Source organism: Rhinopithecus roxellana, chromosome 19, assembly GCF_007565055.1.
Source record: "Rhinopithecus roxellana isolate Shanxi Qingling chromosome 19, ASM756505v1, whole genome shotgun sequence".
Classification (NCBI taxonomy): Eukaryota; Metazoa; Chordata; class Mammalia; order Primates; family Cercopithecidae; genus Rhinopithecus; species Rhinopithecus roxellana.
Window position 1 is genome coordinate 16,292,125 of NC_044567.1, and position 24,468 is coordinate 16,316,592.

Here is a 24,468-nt window from a genome sequence, read left to right on the forward strand (position 1 = left end):
TTCTTGTATCCTTCTTTCTTCTTTTCATGATAACTTTGGGTTATGTCCCCGGTAGCAGAAATTCTTAGCTATATGATTCTGAATAAACTCTGAAGTATCCTCATCTCATATGGTGTTTGGTTTTATTTGAAAGCATTTCTGATATGGGATTTACACACATATCATACACCATAGGTAGTATCCAGCTTGATTCCCAAAACAGATGGTCATGTATTGGTACCTTCATTTTTTCAGCTGAGAACAATTTAATGTGTGATGATATGTAGCTAATAAGGACAGATTCTGATCCAAGCTGAGGTTCTCTCTTTCTACCCAAGAACACTTACATTTAACTCTCAATATAGTAGAAATGACATTGGAAGTCAGCACTAGCAAGACATACACTTGAGTTTCTTTAACAATGAGAGGATTAATCACTTGTATTTGCAGATAACATTTTTGTTCACAGAAACTTAATTTCCAACTTAGTTTCCCACATCTCAGTGAGCAACAGTGGCATGATATGGCAGCAGGGACTGCATTTAATGACTGCCCTGAATGCAGAGATCTTTTCATCTCAGCCACTGACCAGCCATTCATTCCATTCATCTGCATCAAAAACTGCCTGAGAATTTATTGTGGACTCATGAGAGGGAGTCTCATCTGAAGAAACTTATTCTTGGTATCATATAAATAAAATATTTATACAGCCCCCTCTCCTGGATACCTATTGACAAATTAAACAAAACCAAGTTATTCCTTGTAAAATACAGACCATACATTATGCCACATTAAGACAATTTGTCCCCTACTTGAAATGTTATGAGGAAAATTAACTAAGAACAAAGCTGAGAACTGAGAAACTACACACTGGGCATGTACGACGTGACACAATCCGTTATCTCTGAGCCGAGGAGGGGATAAAACAACCTTGCACATTTTGTGAGGCCAATATGAAGCATCTAAAGAAACAGAAAACTTTTGTTTCCAGGGAAATCAGAAGAAGGTAAGAAAGGAGCAAAGTAGAACTTGTGCCTTCATAGAAGTCATGATAGACAGAGGTTGATGCTTCTGGTCCTGAGCTGATGTAAGATACGCATTCACTCATGTAAGGATTGATTGATACTGGCTCTGAGAGAAATTGAAAAGTCGGGGACATGGGTCACCTTCTTGGGGCCTCCTACCAGCATGGAAGTGGTGGAAATACCACTGATGAGCTAACAATGTGGATTTCCATGACACATGCCAACTTCTGAGACTGTGAATCTAGATGCTCTGAAGACTTGGCTAAGAGATAACGGCCAGTTACTGTGATCATGGTTCAGGGATGAAATAAAGGAGATGAAAACTAGGACATTCTCTTGACTAGCGTCAGTTATGAAAGATGAATAAGTTCATCAGTCTAACGTACAGTAATGTGACTATAGCTAAAAACACTTTATCATATATCTGAAATTAACTGAGAGAGTAGATCTTAAATGCTCACACCACAAAAATTAAAAGGAAATGGTAACCACGTGACCTAATAAATATGCTATTCATAATGAATATATGTATCAGAGCATCACCTTGTATACCTGAAATATACACAATTTTCATTTGTCAATTATACCTCAGTACAGCTAGAAAAAATGTATTTAGTTGATCTAGTTAATTATTACAAAAATATTCTAACCTTCAACATGAAAATTAGGAATTTTCTGAACAAAAAACACTAATTCTGGGATGCCTGCTATATGATGGGTATTGGCTAAACGCTTTGTGTATATTATTATTAACTCTTTAACAAATTTTCAAAATAGGTATTAATGTTCCCTTTGTAGAGATGAGAAATTTGAGGCTGAGAGAGTTAACGTATTGTCATAGATTAGTTTCTCACAGAAGAGACTCTGAAAAAAAGATTCCAGTGAAAGTAGTTTCCCGGGAAGTGCAGATCACACTGGTAGGGATTGGGGAAGTGATACAGAAAAGGGTTCACTATTAAGTCAGTATCACAGTCACCAACTGAAGCTTATGTTAAAGGGAAAATTATCAGAAATGATGAAAAACACACAGCTAGAATTATCCTACTTCAGGAATGAGGAAGCTAGAGTCTTTATAAATCAGCTCTCCGGAATCACTGGTTGAGTGTTTTCCCCTGCGTTGCATTCACAGGTGGCATGACTTTCTACAGCTGCAATGCAAGGGCCCTTAGGCACAGAGATGCAGATTTTGATGGACAGAAATTAATCCAAGCACACTAATAGCCAAGATATATGGGTGCAGTCATGAAAACTTGTCTATGACCTACAGTTAGCTCCACTCAAGTCAAATATTGCTACTTAAATATGATGGACAGCCACAAGTTCTAGGAGAAGGAAGAAGAGGAAGAGAGGAAGCGGAGGAAGGGAAGGGACAGAATATGAGAAGTGGAGGAAAGACGGAAGAAAGAAAAACAGAACAGCAGAGGGAAGGAAGGAAAACAAAGGAAGAAAGAAAAAGAAAAAAGAGAAAGAAAGAAGAAAGAAAAAAGAAAGAAGGAAAGAAAGAAAGGAAAGAAAGAAAGAAAGAGAGAGAGAGAGAGAGAGAGAAAGAAAGAAAGAAAGAAAGAAAGAAAGAAAGAAAGAAAGAAAGAAAGAAAGAAAGAAAGAAAGAAAGAAAGAAAGGACAGAAAAGAAAAAAAGAAAGAAGGAAGAAAGAGAGAGAGAAAGAAAGAAAAAGGAGGACGTGAGATGTAAAATGAACGCCAATGAAATAAGCTACTCTTACTGCTGCTGTAATACAGTGCACCTGAGATTCACAAGCTCCATTAATTATCACCAGTTCTATTCTCCCTTCACCCCTGGACAGCATTCTTCTTGGTCTAGATAATTGCTGATAGAGTAGCTCAGAACTTCCTTCCTGAAGGGTCTGAGCCTCTAGTTACTATACCACTGTCCGCTGTGATTGTGGTTCTTACTCATCTGTGGTTATCACTGGGCATGGACACACTATGAGATTCTGCAGTGTTATGGGTTAATTCGTGTCCACCAAAATTCATACACAAATAGAATCATTTAAAATGTTATGTGACAAGACACATTCATATGGGAAACACTTAGGTCTCTGATTAAATATGACTGATATCTATACATGGGGGAAATTCAGAGACAGTATGATATAGTAGAAAAATTATATGAAACACACATGGAAATGATAGACATCTGCAAGTTAAGGCGAAAGACCGGGAACAGATACTTCCCTCGCAGCCTTCAGACGAAAACAACATTGCCAACACCTTAATTTCAGACTAACAGCCTTTGGGACTGTGAAAAAACAATTTGAAGCCACTTGGTTTGCAGTAATTGATCATGGCAGTGCTAGTAAATCAATATACTAAGTAAATCTTCTGAGGGATAGACATATTCTCCTACACTATATGGCTTGAGGATAATTACCGGTCACCAAATAGTAACTCCTTTCCCTTGTGTGCTGCTCTGCTGACAGGAAGAGGCCAAAACGACTGGTGATAAGGATTACTCTTGTTTATGACAAAGAAATAGAGAGGTAAATACTAAATACATTTTACTCACGTGAAGACTTTAAAAAGCCAAAAGTTATCTACTGGATTACAACTTGATAGAGGGATTAGCTGTCTTTGGGAATGAGTACGAGGATATAATTAGGAAAGAATGGGATTAATTTCTATTTCTTAACCTGGTAATGGGGCCATAAATATATTTACAATACAATACTATATCAAGTTGGAAATTAATACTTTGTATTCTTCTCAAATGAATGGTATACCTAGAAAATGTTTTAAACATGTTAGAACTCCACGATGAATCAGGTGTCATCTTAGCTCCTCTAATTCCTTCATTAAAAAGAAATACATAGAGAGAAGAAATGATGCTTACTTTGCTAGTCACTAGGTTGAAGGCTAGAAGCGCAGCTCATACTCGTTGGCCTGAATCTCAACCAGTTATGTGACAGAAAGTCCTCCATTATCATCCCGGTAATCGCCACATTCACAGACAAGTCAGAATGAATAGTCACGCCCGGGCTTAGATTGCTCGATGCTGTCAAAATCCCAGTGGATTTCCCTGCATCCACCTGCTCTCGATCTGCTCTGCCACATGGAACACACTCTGCCAGACACCATCTTCCCAAGTGATGTTCAAAGAACTGAAAGACACAGGTGGTGTGGGTGGCACAGAGAGATGCCTGTTAGTCTTGAGTCAGAATTTGGTGGGTGAGTAGTCTTGGGCCCAGGCATGGATTCCTTTTATCATGGTGAGTAGATCAGCATCGTGCTTCTCCCCACAGACACTTCCCAGTCTACATACACCCAAAGGATGAGGCTGGGCCGAGAGAACTTCCTGAGCCTCCCGGATCACCAGGAACTATCACATCACCAGATGATTGTCAGAGCAGGAATTATGCTGATGATGAGATGGGCTTCCTTTCATCTGAAACAAAGTTTCCCTGAGTAATTCACAATTAAGAAACAGATTAAACCACTTACTTTCAACAGATTCATAACTTTTAAGAAAGAACTTCCCCTTTGACAATCCCAAAAGGATTGTGGAAAACAATGTAAACAGCAACAAGGAAAAGTCTTGCTGATTGGTGGAAACTTTGGAGGCCAGATGTATAAAAGGTCCAGATTGCAAGAGGTCATCAGATTCTGGGAAACTCACCTCTGAATAGAAACCCACCCTCCACCCCTGACACCATGACCAACTGTTGCTCCCCTTGCTGTCAGCCTACATGCTGCAGGACCACCTGCTGCAGGACCACCTGCTGGAAGCCCACCTGTGTGACCACCTGCAGCAGCACACCCTGCTGCCAGCCCTCCTGCTGTGTGTCCAGCTGTTGCCAGCCTTGCTGCCGCCCAACTTGCTGTCAAAACACCTGCTGCCAGCCCACCTGTGTGACCAGCTGCTGTCAGCCTTCCTGCTGCAGCACACCCTGCTGCCAGCCCACCTGCTGTGGGTCCAGCTGCTGTGACCAAACCAGCTGTGGGTCCAGCTGTGGCCAGACCAGCTCCTGTGCGCCTGTCTACTGCAGAAGAACCTGCTATCACCCCACTTGTGTCTGCCTGCCTGGTTGCCTAAACCAGGGCTGTGGCTCCAGCTGCTGCCAGCCCTGCTGCCGCCCCGCCTGCTGTGAGACCACCTGCTGCAGGACCACTTGCTTCCAGCCCACCTGTGTGTCCAGCTGCTGCCAGCCTTCCTGCTGCTGATCAAGTCCCAAGAGAACCACCGTCCTCATGCAAGAACTTTCTGCTCAACTGACTTATCTTTTGGGGGACTATTTTACTTCGCTGCTGACAGCCACCGTGCTCTCACCCAAATTTTTATGAATTCTCTGCGTGTATAAGTCTTGGGAATGTGCTTCAGGGACGGCAAAATACTTCATCCTGATTCTCTTTTTCCTTCCACCTTGTGGATCATGTGCCACCTTCGTGTGTTCTCAATTTGGTGTCATGGTCTCAGCTTTGACTCAATATTCAAAGCTTCATTCTCTGCTTCTAAGGAATTTAGGTTTCTGCAACTGACCAATAATCTTTGCAATCGTATTTTTGTTTTCAATATCCTCCTCATGTATCCTTCTTTCTTGTGTTCATGATAACTTTGGGTTATGTCCCCGGTAGCAGAAGTTCTTAGCTACATGATTCTGAATAAACTCTGAAGTATCCTCATCTCATATGGTGTTTGGTTTAATTTGAAAGCATTTCTGATATGGGATTTACACACATATCATACACCATAGGTAGTATCCAGCTTGATTCCCAAAACAGATGGTCATGTATTGGTACCTTCATTTTTTCAGCTGAGAACAATTTAATGTGTGATGATATGTAGCTAATAAGGACAGATTCTGATCCAAGCTGAGGTTCTCTCTTTCTACCCAAGGACACTTACATTTAACTCTCAATAGAGTAGAAATGACATTGGAAGTCAGCACTAGCAAGACATGCACTTGAGTTTGTTTTACAATGAGAGGATTAATCACTTATATTTGCAGGTAACATTTTTGTTCACACAAACTTAATTTCCAACTTAGTTTCCCACACATCAGTGAGCAACAGTTGCATGATATGGCAGCAGGGACTGCATTTAATGGCTGCCCTGAATGCAGAGATCTTTTCCTCTCAGGCTCTGACCAGCCATTCATTCCATTCATCTGCATCAAAAACTGCTTGAGAATTCCTTGTGGACTCATGAGAGGGAGTCTCATCTGAAGAAACTTATTCTTGGTATCATATAAATAAAATATTTATACAGCCCCCTCTCCTGGATACCTATTGACAAATTAAATGAAACTAAGTTATTCCTTGTAAAATACAGACCATACATTATGCCACATTAAGACAATTTGTCCCCTACTTGAAATGTTATGAGGAAAATTAACTAAGAACAAAGCCGAGAACTGAGAAACTACACACTGGGCATGTACGACTTGGCACAATCCGTAATCTCTGAGCCGAGGAGGGGATAAAACAACCTTGCACATTTTGTGAGGCCAATATGAAGCATCTAAAGAAACAGAAAACTTTTGTTTCCATGGAAATCAGAAGAAGGTAAGAAAGGAGCAAAGTAGAACTTGTGCCTTCATACAAGTCATGATAGACAGAGATTGATGCTTCAGGTCCTGAGCTGATGTAAGATACTCATTCACTCATGTAAGGATTGATTGATACTGGCTCTGAGAGAAATTGAAAAGTCGGGGACGTGGGTCACCTTCTTGGGGCCTCCTACCAGCATGGAAGTGGTGGAAATACCACTGATGAGCTAACAATGTGGATTTCCATGACACATGCCAACTTCTGAGACTGTGAATCTAGATGCTCTGAAGACTTGGCTAAGAGATAACGGCCACTTACTGTGATCATGGTTCAGGGATGAAATAAAGGAGATGAAAACTAGGACATTCTCTTGACTAGCGTCAGTTATGAAAGATGAATAAGTTCATCAGTCTAACGTACAGTAATGTGACTATAGCTAAAAACACTTTATCATATATCTGAAATTAACTGAGAGAGTAGATCTTAAATGCTCACACCACAAAAATTAAAAGGAAATGGTAACCACGTGACCTAATAAATATGCTATTCATAATGAATATATGTATCAGAGCATCACCTTGTATACCTGAAATATACACAATTTTCATTTGTCAATTATACCTCAGTACAGCTAGAAAAAATGTGTTTAGTTGATCTAGTTAATTATTACAAAAATATTCTAACCTTCAACATGAAAATTAGGAATTTTCTGAACAAAAAAACACTAATTCTGGGATGCCTGCTATATGATGGGTATTGGCTAAACGCTTTGTGTACATTATTATTAATTCTTTAACAAATTTTCAAAATAGGTATTAATGTTCCCTTTGTAGAGATGAGAAATTTGAGGCTGAGAGAGTTAACGTATTGTCATAGATTAGTTTCTCACAGAAGAGACTCTGAAAAAAAGATTCCAGTGAAAGTAGTTTCCCGGGAAGTGCAGATCACACTGGTAGGGATTGGGGAAGTGATACAGAAAAGGGTTCACTATTAAGTCAGTATCACAGTCACCAACTGAAGCTTATGTTAAAGGGAAAATTATCAGAAATGATGAAAAACACACAGCTAAAATTATCCTTCTTCAGGAATGAGGAAGCTAGAGTCTTTATAAATCAGCTCTCCGGAATCACTGGTTGAGTGTTTTCCCCTGCGTTGCATTCACAGGTGGCATGACTTTCTACAGCTGCAATGCAAGAGCCCTTAGGCACAGAGATGCAGATTTTGATGGACAGAAATTAATCCAAGCACACTAATAGCCAAGATATATGGGTGCAGTCATGAAAACTTGTCTATGACCTACAGTTAGCTCCACTCAAGTCAAATATTGCTACTTAAATATGATGGACAGCCACAAGTTCTAGGAGAAGGAAGAAGAGGAAGAGAGGAAGCGGAGGAAGGGAAGGGACAGAATATGAGAAGTGGAGGAAAGACGGAAGAAAGAAAAACAGAACAGCAGAGGGAAGGAAGGAAAACAAAGGAAGAAAGAAAAAGAAAAAAGAGAAAGAAAGAAGAAAGAAAAAAGAAAGAAGGAAAGAAAGAAAGAAGGAAAGAAAGAAAGAAAGAAAGAAAGAAAGAAAGAAAGAAAGAAAGAAAGAAAGAAAGAAAGAAAGAAAGAAAAAGAAAGAAAGAAAGAAAGAAAGAAAGAAAGAAAGAAAGAAAGAAAGAAAGAAAGGAAGGAAGGAAGGAAGGAAGGAAGGAAGGAAGGAAGGAAGGAAGGAAGGAAGGAAGGAAGGAAGGAAGGACAGAAAAGAAAAAAAGAAAGAAGGAAGAAAGAGAGAGAGAAAGAAAAAGGAGGACGTGAGATGTAAAATGAACGCCAATGAAATAAGCTACTCTTACTGCTGCTGTAATACAGTGCACCTGAGATTCACAAGCTCCATTAATTATCACCAGTTCTATTCTCCCTTCACCCCTGGACAGCATTCTTCTTGGTCTAGATAATTGCTGATAGAGTAGCTCAGAACTTCCTTCCTGAAGGATCTGAGCCTCTAGTTACTATACCACTGTCCACTGTGATTGCTGTTCTTACTCATCTGTGGTTATCACTGGGCATGGACACACTATGAGATTCTGCAGTGTTATGGGTTAATTCGTGTCCACCAAAAGTCATACACAAATAGAATCATTTAAAATGTTATGTGACAAGACACACTCATATGGGAAACACTTAGGTCTCTGATTAAATATGACTGATATCTATACATGGGGGAAATTCAGAGACAGTATGATATAGTAGAAAAATTATATGAAACACACATGGAAATGATAGACATCTGCAAGTTAAGGCGAAAGACCGGGAACAGATACTTCCCTCGCAGCCTTCAGACGAAAACAACATTGCCAACACCTTAATTTTAGACTAACAGCCTTTGGGACTGTGAAAAAACAATTTGAAGCCACTTGGTTTGCAGTAATTGATCATGGCAGTGCTAGTAAATCAATATACTAAGTAAATCTTCTGAGGGATAGACATATTCTCCTACACTATATGGCTTGAGGATAATTACCGGTCATCAAATAGTAACTCCTTTCCCTTGTGTGCTGCTCTGCTGACAGGAAGAGGCCAAAACGACTAGGTGATAAGGATTACTCTTGTTTGTGACAAAGAAATAGAGAGGTAAATACTAAATACATTTTACTCACGTGAAGACTTTAAAAAGCCAAAAGTTATCTACTGGATTACAACTTGATAGAGGGATTAGCTGTCTTTGGGAATGAGTACGAGGATATAATTAGGAAAGAATGGGATTAATTTCTGTTTCTTAACCTGGTAATGGGGCCATAAATATATTTACAATACAATACTATATCAAGTTGGAAATTAATACTTTGTATTCTTCTCAAATGAATGGTATACCTAGAAAATGTTTTAAACATGTTAGAACTCCACGATGAATCAGGTGTCATCTTAGCTCCTCTAATTCCTTCATTAAAAAGAAATACATAGAGAGAAGAAATGATGCTTACTTTGCTAGTCACTAGGTTGAAGGCTAGAAGCGCAGCTCATACTCGTTGGCCTGCAACCAGTTATGTGACAGAAAGTCCTCCATTATCATCCCGGTAATCGCCACATTCACAGACAAGTCAGAATGAATAGTCACGCCGGGCTTAGATTGCTCGATGCTGTCAAAATCCCAGTGCATTTCCCTGCATCCACCTGCTCTCGATCTGCTCTGCCACATGGAACACACTCTGCCAGACACCATCTTCCCAAGTGATGTTCAAAGAACTGAAAGACACAGGTGGTGTGGGTGGCACAGAGAGATGCCTGTTAGTCTTGAGTCAGAATTTGGTGGGTGAGTAGTCTTGGGCCCAGGCATGGATTCCTTTTATCATGGTGAGTAGATCAGCATCGTGCTTCTCCCCACAAACACTTCCCAGTCTACATACACCCAAAGGATGAGGCTGGGCAGAGGGAACTTCCTGAGCCTCCCGGATCACCAGGAACTATCACATCACCAGACGATTGTCAGAGCAGGAATTATGCTGATGATGAGATGGGCTTCCTTTCATCTGAAACAAAGTTTCCATGAGTAATTCACAATTAAGAAACAGATTAAACACTTACTTTCAACAGATTCATAACTTTTAAGAAAGAACTTCCCCTTTGACAATCCCAAAAGGACTGTGGAAAACAATGTAAACAGCAACAAGGAAAAGTCCTGCTGATTGGTGGAAACTTTGGAGGCCAGGTGTATAAAAGGTCCCGATTGCAAGAGGTCATCAGATTCTGGGAAACTCACCTCTGAATAGAAACCCACTCTCCACCCCTGACACCATGACCAACTGTTGCTCCCCTTGCTGTCAGCCTACATGCTGCAGGACCACCTGCTGCAGGACCACCTGCTGGAAGCCCACCTGTGTGACCACCTGCAGCAGCACACCCTGCTGCCAGCCCTCCTGCTGTGTGTCCAGCTGTTGCCAGCCTTGCTGCCGCCCAACTTGCTGTCAAAACACCTGCTGTAGGACCACCTGCTGCCAGCCCACCTGTGTGACCAGCTGCTGTCAGCCTTCCTGCTGCAGCACACCCTGCTGCCAGTCCACCTGCTGTGGGTCCAGCTGCTGTGGCCAAACCAGCTGTGGGTCCAGCTGTGGCCAGACCAGCTCCTGTGCGCCTGTCTACTGCAGAAGAACCTGCTACCACCCCACTTGTGTCTGCCTGCCTGGTTGCCTAAACCAGGGCTGTGGCTCCAGCTGCTGCCAGCCCTGCTGCCGCCCCGCCTGCTGTGAGACCACCTGCTGCAGGACCACTTGCTTCCAGCCCACCTGTGTGTCCAGCTGCTGCCAGCCTTCCTGCTGCTGATCAAGTCCCAAGAGAACCACCGTCCTCACGCAAGAACTTTCTGCTCAACTGATTTATCTTTTGGGGGACTATTTTACTTTGCTGCTGACAGCCACCGTGCTCTCACCCAAATTTTTATGAATTCTCTGCGTGTATAAGTCTTGGGAATGTGCTTCAGGGACGGCAAAATACTTCATCCTGATTCTCTTTTTCCTTCCACCTTGTGGATCATGTGCCAGCTTCGTGTGTTCTCAATTTGGTGTCATGGTCTCAGCTTTGACTCAATATTCAAGAGCCTCGTTCTCTGCTTCTAAGGAATTTAGGTTTCTGCAACTGATCAATAATCTTTGCAATTGTATTTTTGTTTTCAATATCCTCCTCATGTATCCTTCTTTCTTGTGTTCATGATAACTTTGGGTTATGTCCCCGGTAGCAGAAGTTCTTAGCTACATGATTCTGAATAAACTCTGAAGTATCCTCATCTCATATGGTGTTTGGTTTAATTTGAAAGCATTTCTGATATGGGATTTACACACATATCATACACCATAGGTAGTATCCAGCTTGATTCCCAAAACAGATGGTCATGTATTGGTACCTTCATTTTTTCAGCTGAGAACAATTTAATGTGTGATGATATGTAGCTAATAAGGACAGATTCTGATCCAAGCTGAGGTTCTCTCTTTCTACCCAAGGACACTTACATTTAACTCTCAATATAGTAGAAATGACATTGGAAGTCAGCACTAGCAAGACATGCACTTGAGTTTGTTTTACAATGAGAGGATTAATCACTTATATTTGCAGGTAACATTTTTGTTCACACAAACTTAATTTCCAACTTAGTTTCCCACACGTCAGTGAGCAACAGTTGCATGATATGGCAGCAGGGACTGCATTTAATGGCTGCCCTGAATGCAGAGATCTTTTCCTCTCAGGCTCTGACCAGCCATTCATTCCATTCATCTGCATCAAAAACTGCTTGAGAATTCCTTGTGGACTCATGAGAGGGAGTCTCATCTGAAGAAACTTATTCTTGGTATCATACAAATAAAATATTTATACAGCCCCCTCTCCTGGATACCTATTGACAAATTAAATGAAACTAAGTTATTCCTTGTAAAATACAGACTATACATTATGCCACATTAAGACAATTTGTCCCCTACTTGAAATGTTATGAGGAAAATTAACTAAGCACAAAGCTGAGAACTGAGAAACTACACACTGGGCATGTACGACTTGGCACAATCCGTTATCTCTGAGCCGAGGAGGGGATAAAACAACCTTGCACATTTTGTGAGGCCAATATGAAGCATCTAAAGAAACAAAAAGCTTTTGTTTCCGGGGAAATCAGAAGAAGGTAAGAAAGGAGCAAAGTAGAACTTGTGCCTTCATAGAAGTCATGATAGACAGAGGTTGATGCTTCAGGTCCTGAGCTGATGTAAGATACGCATTCACTCATGTAAAGATTGATTGATACTGGCTCTGAGAGAAATTGAAAAGTCGGGGACCTGGGTCACCTTCTTGGGGCGTCCTACCCGCATGGAAGTGGTGGAAATACCACTGATGAGCTAACAATGTGGATTTCCATGACATATGCCAACTTCTGAGACTGTGAATCTAGATGCTCTGAAGACTTGGCTAAGAGATAACGGCCAGTTACTGTGATCATGGTTCAGGGATGAAATAAAGGAGATGAAAACTAGGACATTCTCTTGACTAGCGTCAGTTATGAAAGATGAATAAGTTCATCAGTCTAACGTACAGTAATGTGACTATAGCTAAAAACACTTTATCATATATCTGAAATTAACTGAGAGGGTAGTTCTTAAATGTTCATACCACAAAAATCAAAAGGAAATGGTAACTACATGACCTAATAAATATGCTATTCACAATGAATATATATATCAGAGTATCCCCTTGTATATCTGAAATATACACAATTTTCATTTGTCAATTATACCTCAATACAGCTAAGAAAAAATGTATTTAGTTGATCTAGTTAATTATTACAAAAATATTCTAACCTTCAACATGAAAATTAGGAATTTTCTGAACAAGAAAACACTAATTCTGGGATGCCTGCTATATGATGCGTATTGGCTAAATGTTTTTTGTACATTATTATTAACTCTTTAACAAATTTTCAAATAGGTATCAATGTTCCCTTTGTAGAGATGAGAAATTTGAGGCTGAGAGAGTTAACGTATTGTCATAGATTAGTTTCTCACAGAAGAGACTCTGAAAAAAAGATTCCAGTGAAAGTAGTTTCCCGGGAAGTGCAGATCACACTGGTAGGGATTGGGGAAGTGATACAGAAAAGGGTTCACTATTAAGTCAGTATCACAGTCACCAACTGAAGCTTATGTTAAAGGGAAAATTATCAGAAATGATGAAAAACACACAGCTAGAATTATCCTACTTCAGGAATGAGGAAACTAGAGTCTTTATAAATCAGCTCTCCAGAATCACTGGTTGAGTGGTTTCCCCTGTGTTGCATTCACAGGTGGCATGACTTTCTACAGCTGCAATACAAGAGCCCTTAGGCACAGAGATGCAGATTTTGATGGACAGAAATTAATTCAAGCACACTAATAGCCAAGATATATGGGTGCTGTCATGAAAACTTGTCTATGACCTACAATTAGCTCCACTCAAGTCAAATAGTGCTACTTAAATACAATGGACAGCCACAAGCTCTATGAGAAGGAAGAAGAGGAAGAGAGGAAGCCTCAAAAGAGAAGCGACAGAAGATAAGAGGAGGAGGAAAGAGAAAAGAAAGAAAGAAAAACAGAATGAGAGAGAAGGAAGGAAGGAAGGAAGGAAGGAAGGAAGGAAGGAAGGAAGGAAGGGGAATGGAGGGAGGCAGGAGGGAGGAAGAGGAGGAAAGAAAGAAAGAAAGAAAGAAAGAAAGAAAGAAAGAAGAAAGAAAGACAGAAAGAAAGAAAGAAAGAAAGAAAGAAAGAAGAAAGAAAGAAAGAAAGAAAGAAAGACAGAAATAAAGAGAAGAAATAGAGGAAGGGAAGGGAACGGAGGAAAGTGAGTAACGAAGCAAGGGAAAAGTAAGCATCGAAGAAATAAGAAAGAATAGAAAAATCAAAAACAAAGAAGAAAGAAAGAAAGAAGAGAAAGAAGAAGGAAAGGAAAAGAAAGGAGAGGAAGTGAGATATAAAATGAAGGACAATTAAATAATCTACACTTACTTCTCCTATAATACAGTGCACCTGAGTTTCACAAACTCCATTAATTACCATCAGTTCTATTCTCCCTTCATCCCTGGCCAGCACTCTTGTTGGTCTAGATAACTGCCTGATAGAGTAGTTCAGAGCTTCCTTCCTGAAGGGTCTGAGCCTCTAGTTTCTATACAATTGTCTACTGTGATTGCTGTTTTTACTCATTTGTGGTTATCGCTGGGCATGAACACACTATGAGATTCTGCAGTGTTATGGGTTAATTTGTGTCCCTCAAAATTCATATTCAAATAGAATCATTTAAAATGTTATCTGAAAAGACAAGTTCACATTGGAAACAATTAGGCATCTGATTAAATATGACTGTGTCTACTACAAGGGAGAAATTTGGAGACAGTATGCATATAGTATAAAAATTCTGTGAAACACACATGGAAATGATAAACATCTACAAGTCAAGGACAGAAACCTGGAACAGATACGTCTCTCACAGCCTTCAGATGAAAACAATATTGCCAACACCTTAATTTCAGAATAGAGGTCTTCATAACTTTGATAAATAAATTGAAGCCACTTTTTTTCAGTAATTCATCAGGGCAGTGCTAGTAAATTAATATACTCAGTAAATCTCCTGAGCTATAGATATATTTTGCTACACTATATGGCTTGAGGGTAATTATCCCTCACCAAATAGTAACTCCTTTCTCTCTCTGCTGCCTTGCTTGTATGAAGAGTCCAAAATGACTAGGTGATAAAGATTACTTTTGTTTACACCAAATAAATAGAGAAGCAAATACTATAATTTTTATTCACATGAAAACTTTAAAAAGCCAAAACTTACCTACTGGATTACAACCTGATAGAGTGATTAGCTGTCTTTGGGAATGAATAAGAGGATATAATTGGGAAAGAATGGGATTAATTTCTGTTTCCTAACCTAGTAATGGAGCCATAGATGTATTTACAAGATAATACTATATCAAGCTGGAAATTAATACTTTACATTCTGCTCAAACGAATGGTATACCTAGAAAATGTTTTAAACATGTTAGAATTCCACGATGAACCAGGCGTCATATCAACTCATCTAATTCCTTCATTAAAAAGAATGCGAGAGAGAAGACATAACGCTTACTGTGCTAGTAACCAGGTTGTGGCTAGAGCCAGAGCATATTCTGGTTGGCCTGAATCTCTGTCAGTTATGTCCTAGAAAGTCCTACATTCTCTTCCTGGTAATCGCCACACTCGCAGACAAGTCAGAATGACTGGTTACTCAGGGCATAGATTGCTTGATGCTGTCTAAATCCCAGTGGATTTCTCTGCATCCACCTGCTCTCAATCTGCTCTGCCACATGGAACACACTCTGCCAGACACCCTCTTCCAAGTGACATGCAAAGAACTGAAAGACAGGTGGTGTGGGTTGCACAGAGAGATGCCTGTTAGTCTTGAATCAGAATTTGGTGGGTGAATAGTCTTGGACCCAGGTATGGATTCATTTTATCACCGTAAATATATCAGCATCATGCTTCTTCTCACAGACACTTCCCAGTCTACATACAGCCAACTACGAGGCTGGGCAGAGAGAACTTCCTGAGCCTCCCAGATCCCCAGGAACTATCAGATGACCAGATGATGATCAGAGCAGGAAAGATGCTGATGATGAAATGGGCTTCCTTTTATCTGAAACGAAGTTTCTATGAGTAATTCACAATTAAGAAACAGATTAAACCCTAATCTGTTTAATTAAGGAAACAACTACCCTTTGAGAATCACAAACGCACTATGGAAAACAATGTAAACAGCAGCAAGGAAAAGTCCTGCTGATTGGTGGAAACTTTGGAGGCCAGGTGTATAAAAGGTCCAGATTGCAAGGGGTCATCAGATTCTGGGAAACTCACCTCTGAACAGAAGCCCATCCTCCACCCCTGACACCATGACCCACTGTTGCTCCCCTTGCTGTCAGCCTACGTGTTGCAGGACCACCTGCTGCAGGACCACCTGCTGGAAGCCCACCACTGTGACCACCTGCAGCAGCACACCCTGCTGCCAGCCCACCTGCTGTGTGTCCAGCTGTTGCCAACCTTGCTGCCGCCCAACTTGTTGTCAAAACACCTGCTGCCAGCCCACCTGTGTGACCAGCTGCTGCCAGCCTTCCTGCTGCAGCACACCATGCTGCCAGCCCTCCTGCTGTGTGTCCAGCTGTTGCCAGCCTTGCTGCCACCCAATTTGCTGTCAAAACACCTGCTGCCAGCCCACCTGTGTGACCAGCTGCTGTCAGCCCACCTGCTGTGGGTCCAGCTGCTGTGGCCAAACCAGCTGTGGGTCCAGCTGTGGCCAGACCAGCTCCTGTGCACCTGTCTACTGCAGAAGAACCTGCTACCACCCCACTTGTGTCTGCCTGCCTGGTTGCCTAAACCAGAGCTGTGGATCCAGCTGCTGCCAGCCCTGCTGCCGCCCAGCCTGCTGTGAGACCACCTGCTGCAGGACCACTTGCTTCCAGCCCACCTGTGTGTCCAGCTGCTGCCAGCCTTCCTGCTGCTGATCAACTCCCAAGAGAACCACCATCTTCTCACAACTGACTTACCTTTTGGGGGACTAATTTACTTTGCTGCTGACAGCCACCGTGCTGTCACCCACATTTTTATGAATTCTTTGCATGTTTAATATCTTGTGAATCAGCTTGAGGGAGGGCAGAATACTTCATTCTGATTCTCTTTTTCTTACACCTTGTGGATCATGTGCCAGCTTCATGTGCTCTCAATTTGGAGTCATGGTCTCAGCTGTGACTCTAAAGTCAAGAGCTTCATTCTCTTCACCTAAGAAACTTAAGTTTCTGCAAATGATTAAGAATCTTCACAACTATGTTTCCTTTTCAATATACTCATGATTCTTGCATCCTCCTTCCTTCTTTTAATGATCACTTTGGGTTATCTCCCGAGAACCAGGAATCTTACCTATGTATTTCTTAATTAATAAATTCTGAACCATTCTTCATCCCATATGGTGCTTTGTTTTATTTGAAAGCATTCCTGATATGAGATTTACACATATATCACATACTGTATGTATTACCCAATTTGATTCTCAAAACAGACAGTCATGTATTATTGCCTCCATTTTCCAACTGGGAAAATTTTAATGTATGATGTTATGTAACTAATAGTGGACAGACTCTGATGCAAGGTTGCATCTTCTCTTTCTGTCCAAAGACACTTACATTTAACTCTCAATAAAGTAGAAATGACATTGGGACTCAGTACCAGCAAGTTATGCACTTGAGTTTATTTAACAATGGAAAGAATAATCTCTAGTGTTTGGCAAGAGATAACATTTCGGTTCACAAAAGTCTTCCCAAATTAATTGCCCACCCATCAGTGAGCAACAGCTACATGGTACAGCAGCAAGGGCTGCATTTAGCAGCTGTCCTGAATGCGGGGATCCTATTGGCCTATACCAGCCAATCATTCAATTCACCTGCATCAAATAAACTTTTTAATGTTTTTTTAAGGTTCAGGGGTATGTGTGCCGGTTTATTTTATAGTTAAATTGTGTGCTGCAGGGTTTGGTGTACGCATTATTTTGTCACCCAGATAATAAGCATAATAGCAGAGAGGCAGTTTTTTGATCCTCGTCCTCCTCCCACACTCCACCCACAGGTAAGTTCCAGTGTCTGTTGTTCCTGTCTTTGTGTTCACATGTATTCAATGTTTGGCTCCCACTCTTATGTGAGAACATGTGGTATTTGTTTTTCTGTTCCTGGGTTAGTTCCCTTGGGATAACGGCCTCCAGCTCTATCTGTGTTGCTGCAAAGGACATCATCTTGTTCTTTTTTCTTTTTTCTTTTTTTTTCTTCTGTATAGTATTTTATGGTGTATATGTAGCACATTTTCTTTATCCAATCTACTTTTGATGCACATTTTAGTTGACTCTATGTCTTTTATGAGTAGTGCTATTATGAGTAGTGCTGCAATGAACATACGCATGCATGTGTCTTTATGGTAGGGCAATTTATATTCATTTGGATATATACCCAATAATTGAATTCCTGGGTCAAATATTAATTCTAAGTTCTTTGAGAGATCCCAAAACTGCATTCCACAATGGTTAAACTAATGTACAACTCCACCAACATTGTGTAAGTGTTCCTTTTGCTACAAAACTTTGCCATCATCTTTTATTTTTTGACTTTAATAAGACCCATTCTGATTGTGTCAGCGGGTATCTCATTGTGGTTTTAACTTGCATTTCTCTAATGATCAGTGACGTTGATCATTTGTTCATCTACTTTTTGGCCACTTGAATGTCTTCTTTTGAAAAGTGTCTGTTCATGTCCTTTGACCACTTTCTAATGAGATGGTTTGGGTTTTGCTTGTAAATTTGTTTAACTTCCTTGCAGATTCTGGATATTAGACCTTTGTTGGATAGATAGCTTGCAAATATTCTCTCCCAGTCTGTAGGTTGTCTGTTTACTCTGTTCATAGTTTCTTTTGCTGTGCAGAAGCCCTTTAGTTTAATTAGGTTCCATTTGCCATTTTTTTTCTCTTTTTGCAATTACTTTTGGTGACTTCATCATAAAATCCTTGCCTGGTCCTATGTTGGGAATGGTATTGCCTAGGTTGTCTTCAGGGTTTTTATAGCCTTAGGTTTTACATATATGTCTTTGATCCATCTTGAGTTGATTTTTGTATATCATGTAAGGAAGGGGTCTAGTTTCAATCTTCTGCAAATGGCTAACCAGTTATCTCAGCACCATTTATTAAAGAAGGAGTCTTTTCCCCATTGCCTGTTTTCATCAACTTTGCTGAAAACTACATGTTGTAGGTGTGCAACATTATTTCTGGGTCCTGTATTCTGTTCCACTGGTCTATGTGTCTGTTTTTGTACCAGTACCATGTGGTTTTGGTTATTGTAGCCTTGTAACGTAGTTTGAAGTCAGATAATGTGATGTCTTCAGCTTTGTTATTTTTGCTTATGATTGCCTTGGCCATTCAGGCTCTTTTTTGGTTCCATATGAATTGTAAAACGTTTTTTTTTCATCATGTTGGAAGGCTGTCATTGGTAGTTTGATAAGAGTAATATTGAATCTGTAAATTGTTTTAGGGAGTACGGCCACTTTAACAATATTGATTCTTTCTACCCATGAGCATAAAATGTGTTTCAATTTGTTTTTGTCATCTCTAATTTCTTTGAGCAGTGTTTTGCAATTCTTGTTGTAGAGATCTTTCACCTCCCTGGTTGGCTGTATTCCTAGATATTTTGTTGTTTTTTGTGGCTATTCTGAAAAGGATTACATTATTGATTTTGCTCTCAGCTTGGATGTTGCTGGTGTATAAGAATGCTACTGATTTTTCTACAATAATTTTGTATCCTGAAACTTTGCCGAAGTTGCTAATCAGATCAAGGAGTTTTGGGTAGAGACGATGAGGTTTTCTGGGTATAAAATCTTATTCACACACAGAGATAGTTTAACTTCCGCTCTTCGTATCTAGATACCTTTAATTTCTTTCTCTTGCCATGTTTCTCTGGCTAGGACTTCCATTACTATTTTGAATAGGAGTGGTAAGATATGGCATGTTTGTCTTGTTCTGGTTTTCAAGAGGTTGCATCAAAAACTTTTCAGAATGCATCATGTCCTCATCTGAATAGATTAATTCCTTTGTATCACATAAATCAAATTCATATCTGGCCTCCTTCTCCTGAAATTTCATTGAAAGAGCAAAATGGAATTAAGTAATTCCACGTAAAATACAGACCATACATTATGCAACATTTAGACAATTTGACTTCCTGATAAAAATGCTGTCAGGAAAATTAAGTAAGGACAAAGTTTGGGATTGAGACACTATGCAACAGGCACATATGACTTTGCATAATCCATAATCTCTGAGCTATCTAATGGATTAAAACAATCTTCTGTGTTTTATGAGGCCAAAATTAATCATCTAAAGGAAATAAAGTTTTGTGTTTTCAGGGAAATCAGAAGAATGTAAGAAGGACTAAAAGTAGAAAAATGTGTGCATTCATCGAAGTCATGGTAGACAGATGGCTGGTGCTGTTGGCCCTGAACTGATGATGCAACCCAAGTATTCACTAATGGAAGGACTGATTTATACTGGCTCTGAGAGAAATAGAAAAGTCTGGGGCCTGGGTTACCTTTGTGGGACCTCCTACCAGCATGGAAGTGCTAGAAATACCTCTGATGACCTAACAATGTAGACTTCCAGGACAGATGCCAACTTCTGAGACTGTGTACCTAGAATGCTTTGAAGACTTGGCTAAGAGACAAAATCCATTGACTGTGATTCTTCTTGGGTGACAGGATAAAGGAGATGAAGACCTAAAACATTCACTTTGGCCAACATCAGTTATGCAAGATGAATAAGTTCTGCGGACCTACTGTACAGTAGTGTGGCTATAGCTAAAAATACTTTATTTTATACCTGAAATGGCAAGTATGTGAGCTAATGAATATGTGAATTAGCTGCACTGTGGTGAATATCTCACTATATCTCACTATATATATATATATATATGTATATATATATATACACACACATCACTTTGTATACCTTAAATACATACAATTTTTATTCATCAATTATACCTCAATAAAGTTTATAAAAACAAAATCTAGCAGTACATCAAAAAGCTTATCCACCATGATCAAATTGACTTCATCCCTGGGATGTAAGGCTGGTTCAACACATGCAAATCAATAAACATAATCCATCACATAAACACAACCAATGATTAAAAACCACATCATTATCTCAATAGATACAGAAAAGGCCTTCATTAAAATTCAACATCCTTCATGTTAAAAACTCTCAATAAACCAGGTATTGATGGAACATATCTCAAAATAATAAGAACTATTTATGACAAACCCATAGCCAATATTATACTGAATGGGCAAAAGCTAGAAGCATTCCCTTTGAAAATGGCACAAGACAAGGATGCCCTCTCTCACCACTCCTATTCAACATCGTATTGGAAGTTCTGGCCAGGGTAATCAGGCAAGAGAAAGAAATAAAGGGCATTCAGATAGGAAGAGAGGAAGTCAAACTGTCTTTGTTTGCAGATGACATGATTCTATATTTAGAAAACATCAGCATCTCAGCCTAAAAACTCCTTAAGCTGATAAGCAACTTCAGCAAAGTCTCAGGATACAAAATCAATGTGCAAAAATCACAAGTATTCCTATACACCAACAATAGACAAGCAGAGAGCCAAATCATGAGTGAACTCCCGTTCAATTGAACTCCATGTTCAATTGACACAATTGCAACAAAGAGAATAAAACACCTAGGAATACAACTTACAAGGGACATGAAGGACCTCTTCAAGGGAAACCACAAACCACTGCTCAAGGAAATAAGAGGGGACACAAACAAATTGGAAAACATCACATGCTCATGGATAGAAAGAATCAGTATCATGAAAATGGCCATACTGCCCAAAGTAATTTATAGATTCAGTGCTATTCCCATCAAGCTATCCCTGACTTTCTTTGCAAAATTTTTTTTAAAACTACTTTAAATTTCATATGGAATCAAAAAAGAGCCCATATCACCAAGACAATCCTAAACAAAAGAACAAAGCAGGCGGCATCACGCTACCTGACTTCAAATTATACTACAAGGCAACTGTAACCACAACAGCATGGTACTGGTATCAAAACAGATATATAGACCAATGGAACAGAACAGAGCCCTCAGAAATAACACCACACATCTATAACCATCTGATCTTTGACAAACCTGACAAAAACAAGAAATGGGGAAAGGATTCCCTATTTAACAAATGGGGCTGGGAAAACTGGCTAGCCATATGCAGAAAACTGAAACTGGACCCCTTCCTTACACCTTATACAAAATTGACTCAAGATGGATTAAAGACTTAAATGTAAAACCCAAAATCACAAAAACCCTAGAAGAAAAACTAGGCAATACCATTCAGGACATAGGCATGGACAAAGACTTCATGACAAAAATGCCAAAAACAATCGCAACAAAAGCCAAAATTGACAAATGGGATCTAATTAAACTAAATAGCTTCTGCACAGCAAAAGAAACTATCATCAAAAAGGGCACACAGCCTACAGAATGGGAGAGAACTTTTGCAATCTACCCATCTGACAAAGGTCTAATATCCAGAATCTACAAGGAACGTAAACAAGTTTACAAGAAAAACAAACAACCCCATCAAAAAGTGGGCAAAGGATATGAACAGACACTTCTCAAAAGAAGATTTTTATGTGGCCAACAAACATATGAAAAAAAAAAACTCATCATCATTGATCATTAGAGAAATGCAAATCAAAACCTCAATGAGATACCATCTCATGCCAGTCAGAATGGTGATTATTAAAAAGTCAGGAAACAATAGATGCTGGCGAGGCTGTGGAGAAATAGGAACGCTTTTTACACTGTTGGTGGGATTGTAAATTAGTTCAACCACTGTGTAAGACAGTGTGGCAATTCCTCAAGGATCTACAACCAGAAATACCATTTGACTCAGCAATCCCATTACTGGGTATATACTCAAAGGAATGTAAATGATTCTACTATAAAAGCACATGCACATGTATGTTTACTGCAGCAGTATTTACATTAGCAAAGACTTGGAACCAACCCAAATGCCCATCAATGACAGACTGGATAAAGAAAATGTGGCACATATACACCATAGAATCCTACACAGCCATAAAAATGAGTTCATGTCAATGGTCATGGATACACTCTGAGATATTCTGAGGTTATGGGTTGAATTGTGTCCTCAAGAACTCATATTCAAATAGGGTCATTTAAAATGCAATATGGTAACATAAGGTCATATTGGAATAAATTGTGCCTCTGATTCAATCCGACTGATGTCTGTATAAAAAGGGGAAATTGAGACAGGACGCCTATAGAGGGAAGATGATGTAAGAGACACATGGAGAAGATAGACATCTACAGGTCAAAGAGAGAGACCTGGAACAGATACTTCCCTCACAGCCCTCAGATGAAAATAACATTGCCAACACCTTCATTTTAGCCTTCAGAACTGTGAGAAAATAAATTTCAGCCACTTGATTTGCCATAGTTTTTAATGGCAGTATAATACTTAAATACATACAGTAAATCTCTTGAGTTTCAGATATATTCTCCCTATACTCTATGGCTTCTTGAAAATTATCCCTCATGAAATAGTAACTCCTTTATCTACCTGCTAACATGAAGGATCCAAAATGAAATGACCAGGTTATAATTGCTGCTTTTGATTATGCCAAAAACACAGTGAAGCACATTGTATAATTTTTATTTACACAAAAGTCAAAGAAAGACCCAAAACTGACCTACAGGATTACAACTTGATAGAGTGACGGGCTACCTTTGGAGATGAGTAAAAAGATATAATTTTGATGGAATGGAATTAATTTCTATTTTGTAAACTGGTCATGGGGACTTAGATGTATTTACAATGTAATATTGTATCAAGTTGGAAATTAATAGTTTGCATTCTTCTGAAATGAATGGTATAATTTAAAAAGTTTTAAACATGGTAGACCTCAAAGAGGAATCAGATATCATCTCAACTCATCTAATTCCCTCACTGAAAACAGAGAGAGACAGAGACAGAGACAGAGACAGAGAAATGGCAATGATTGTGTCAGTAACCTGGATTAGTGCTAGAGCCACAGCTCGTACTGCTTTGCCTGGACCTAGAGCAGTTATGTCATGGTAATTCCCAGTCCCATAGTCTCATGTTAGTAAGCCCCTCAGTCCCAGGCAAATCAGGATGAATGTTCACCCCAGCACGTAGATTGCTTGATGCTTCGTGAATTCCAGTGAACTCCTCCTCTTTCTACCTGTTTGCTTTGGCTCTGCTCTGCCACATGGAACACATTGTGCCAAACATCCTCTTCCAAGAGGCTTTTGTAGAACTGGAAGAGACAGGTAAAGTAGGTCTCACATAGAGAGATGCCTGTTAGCCTTGAATCAAACTTTGGTGGGTGAACAGTCTTGGTCCCAAGCATGGATTCAATTCACCACTGTGAATATATCAACATCATGCTTCTCCCCACAGACACTTCCCAGTCTACATACAGCCAAAGGATGAGACTGGGCAGAGAGAACTTCCTGAGCCTCCCCAGTCACCAGGAACTATCACATGACCAGATGATGGTCAGAGCAGGAACCAAGCTGATGATGAGACTGCCTTCCTTTTATCTGAAACAAAGTTTCTATGAGTAATTCACAATTAAGAAACAGATTAAACCCTTACTTTCCAAAGATTCATAACATTTAGGAAATGACTTCCTCTTTGACAATGCCAAACTGACTATGAAAAACAATTGTAAACAGCAACAAAGAAAAATCCTGCAGATTGGTGGAAACTTTGGAGGCCAGGTGTACAAAAGGTCCAGATTGCAAGGGGTCATCAAATTCTGGGAAACTCACCTCTGAACAGAAACTCACCTTCCACCCCTGACACC

General features: G+C 39.8%; 3 protein-coding genes across 6 annotated transcripts; all 3 read left to right on the forward strand.

Annotated features, from left to right (window-relative positions):
• Positions 1 to 4,672: 4,672 nt before the first annotated feature.
• LOC115894889 (keratin-associated protein 9-2-like) lies at positions 4,673 to 5,182 on the forward strand. The gene has a single exon (XM_030923871.1). The coding sequence runs from the start codon at positions 4,673 to 4,675 to the stop codon at positions 5,180 to 5,182; it is 510 nt and encodes a 169-aa protein (XP_030779731.1).
• A 5,104-nt stretch (positions 5,183 to 10,286) lies between these two features.
• Positions 10,287 to 10,811, forward strand: LOC104658492 (keratin-associated protein 9-2-like). Its single transcript, XM_010358550.2, has one exon. The coding sequence runs from the start codon at positions 10,287 to 10,289 to the stop codon at positions 10,809 to 10,811; it is 525 nt and encodes a 174-aa protein (XP_010356852.2).
• Positions 10,812 to 15,921: 5,110 nt separating this feature from the next.
• On the forward strand, positions 15,922 to 16,530 carry LOC104658494 (keratin-associated protein 9-8). 4 transcript variants are annotated; one of them, XM_010358554.1, is made up of 2 exons: positions 15,922 to 16,181; positions 16,287 to 16,530. In XM_010358554.1, exons 1-2 carry the CDS (start codon positions 15,922 to 15,924, stop codon positions 16,528 to 16,530), a joined length of 504 nt encoding a protein of 167 aa, XP_010356856.1. The 4 variants fall into 4 exon arrangements, with proteins under 4 accessions (XP_010356856.1, XP_010356857.1, XP_010356854.1 ...); XM_010358555.1 differs by having other exon boundaries at positions 16,305 to 16,530; XM_010358552.1 differs by having other exon boundaries at positions 15,922 to 16,179; positions 16,240 to 16,530.
• The last annotated feature ends 7,938 nt before the right edge of the window (positions 16,531 to 24,468 follow it).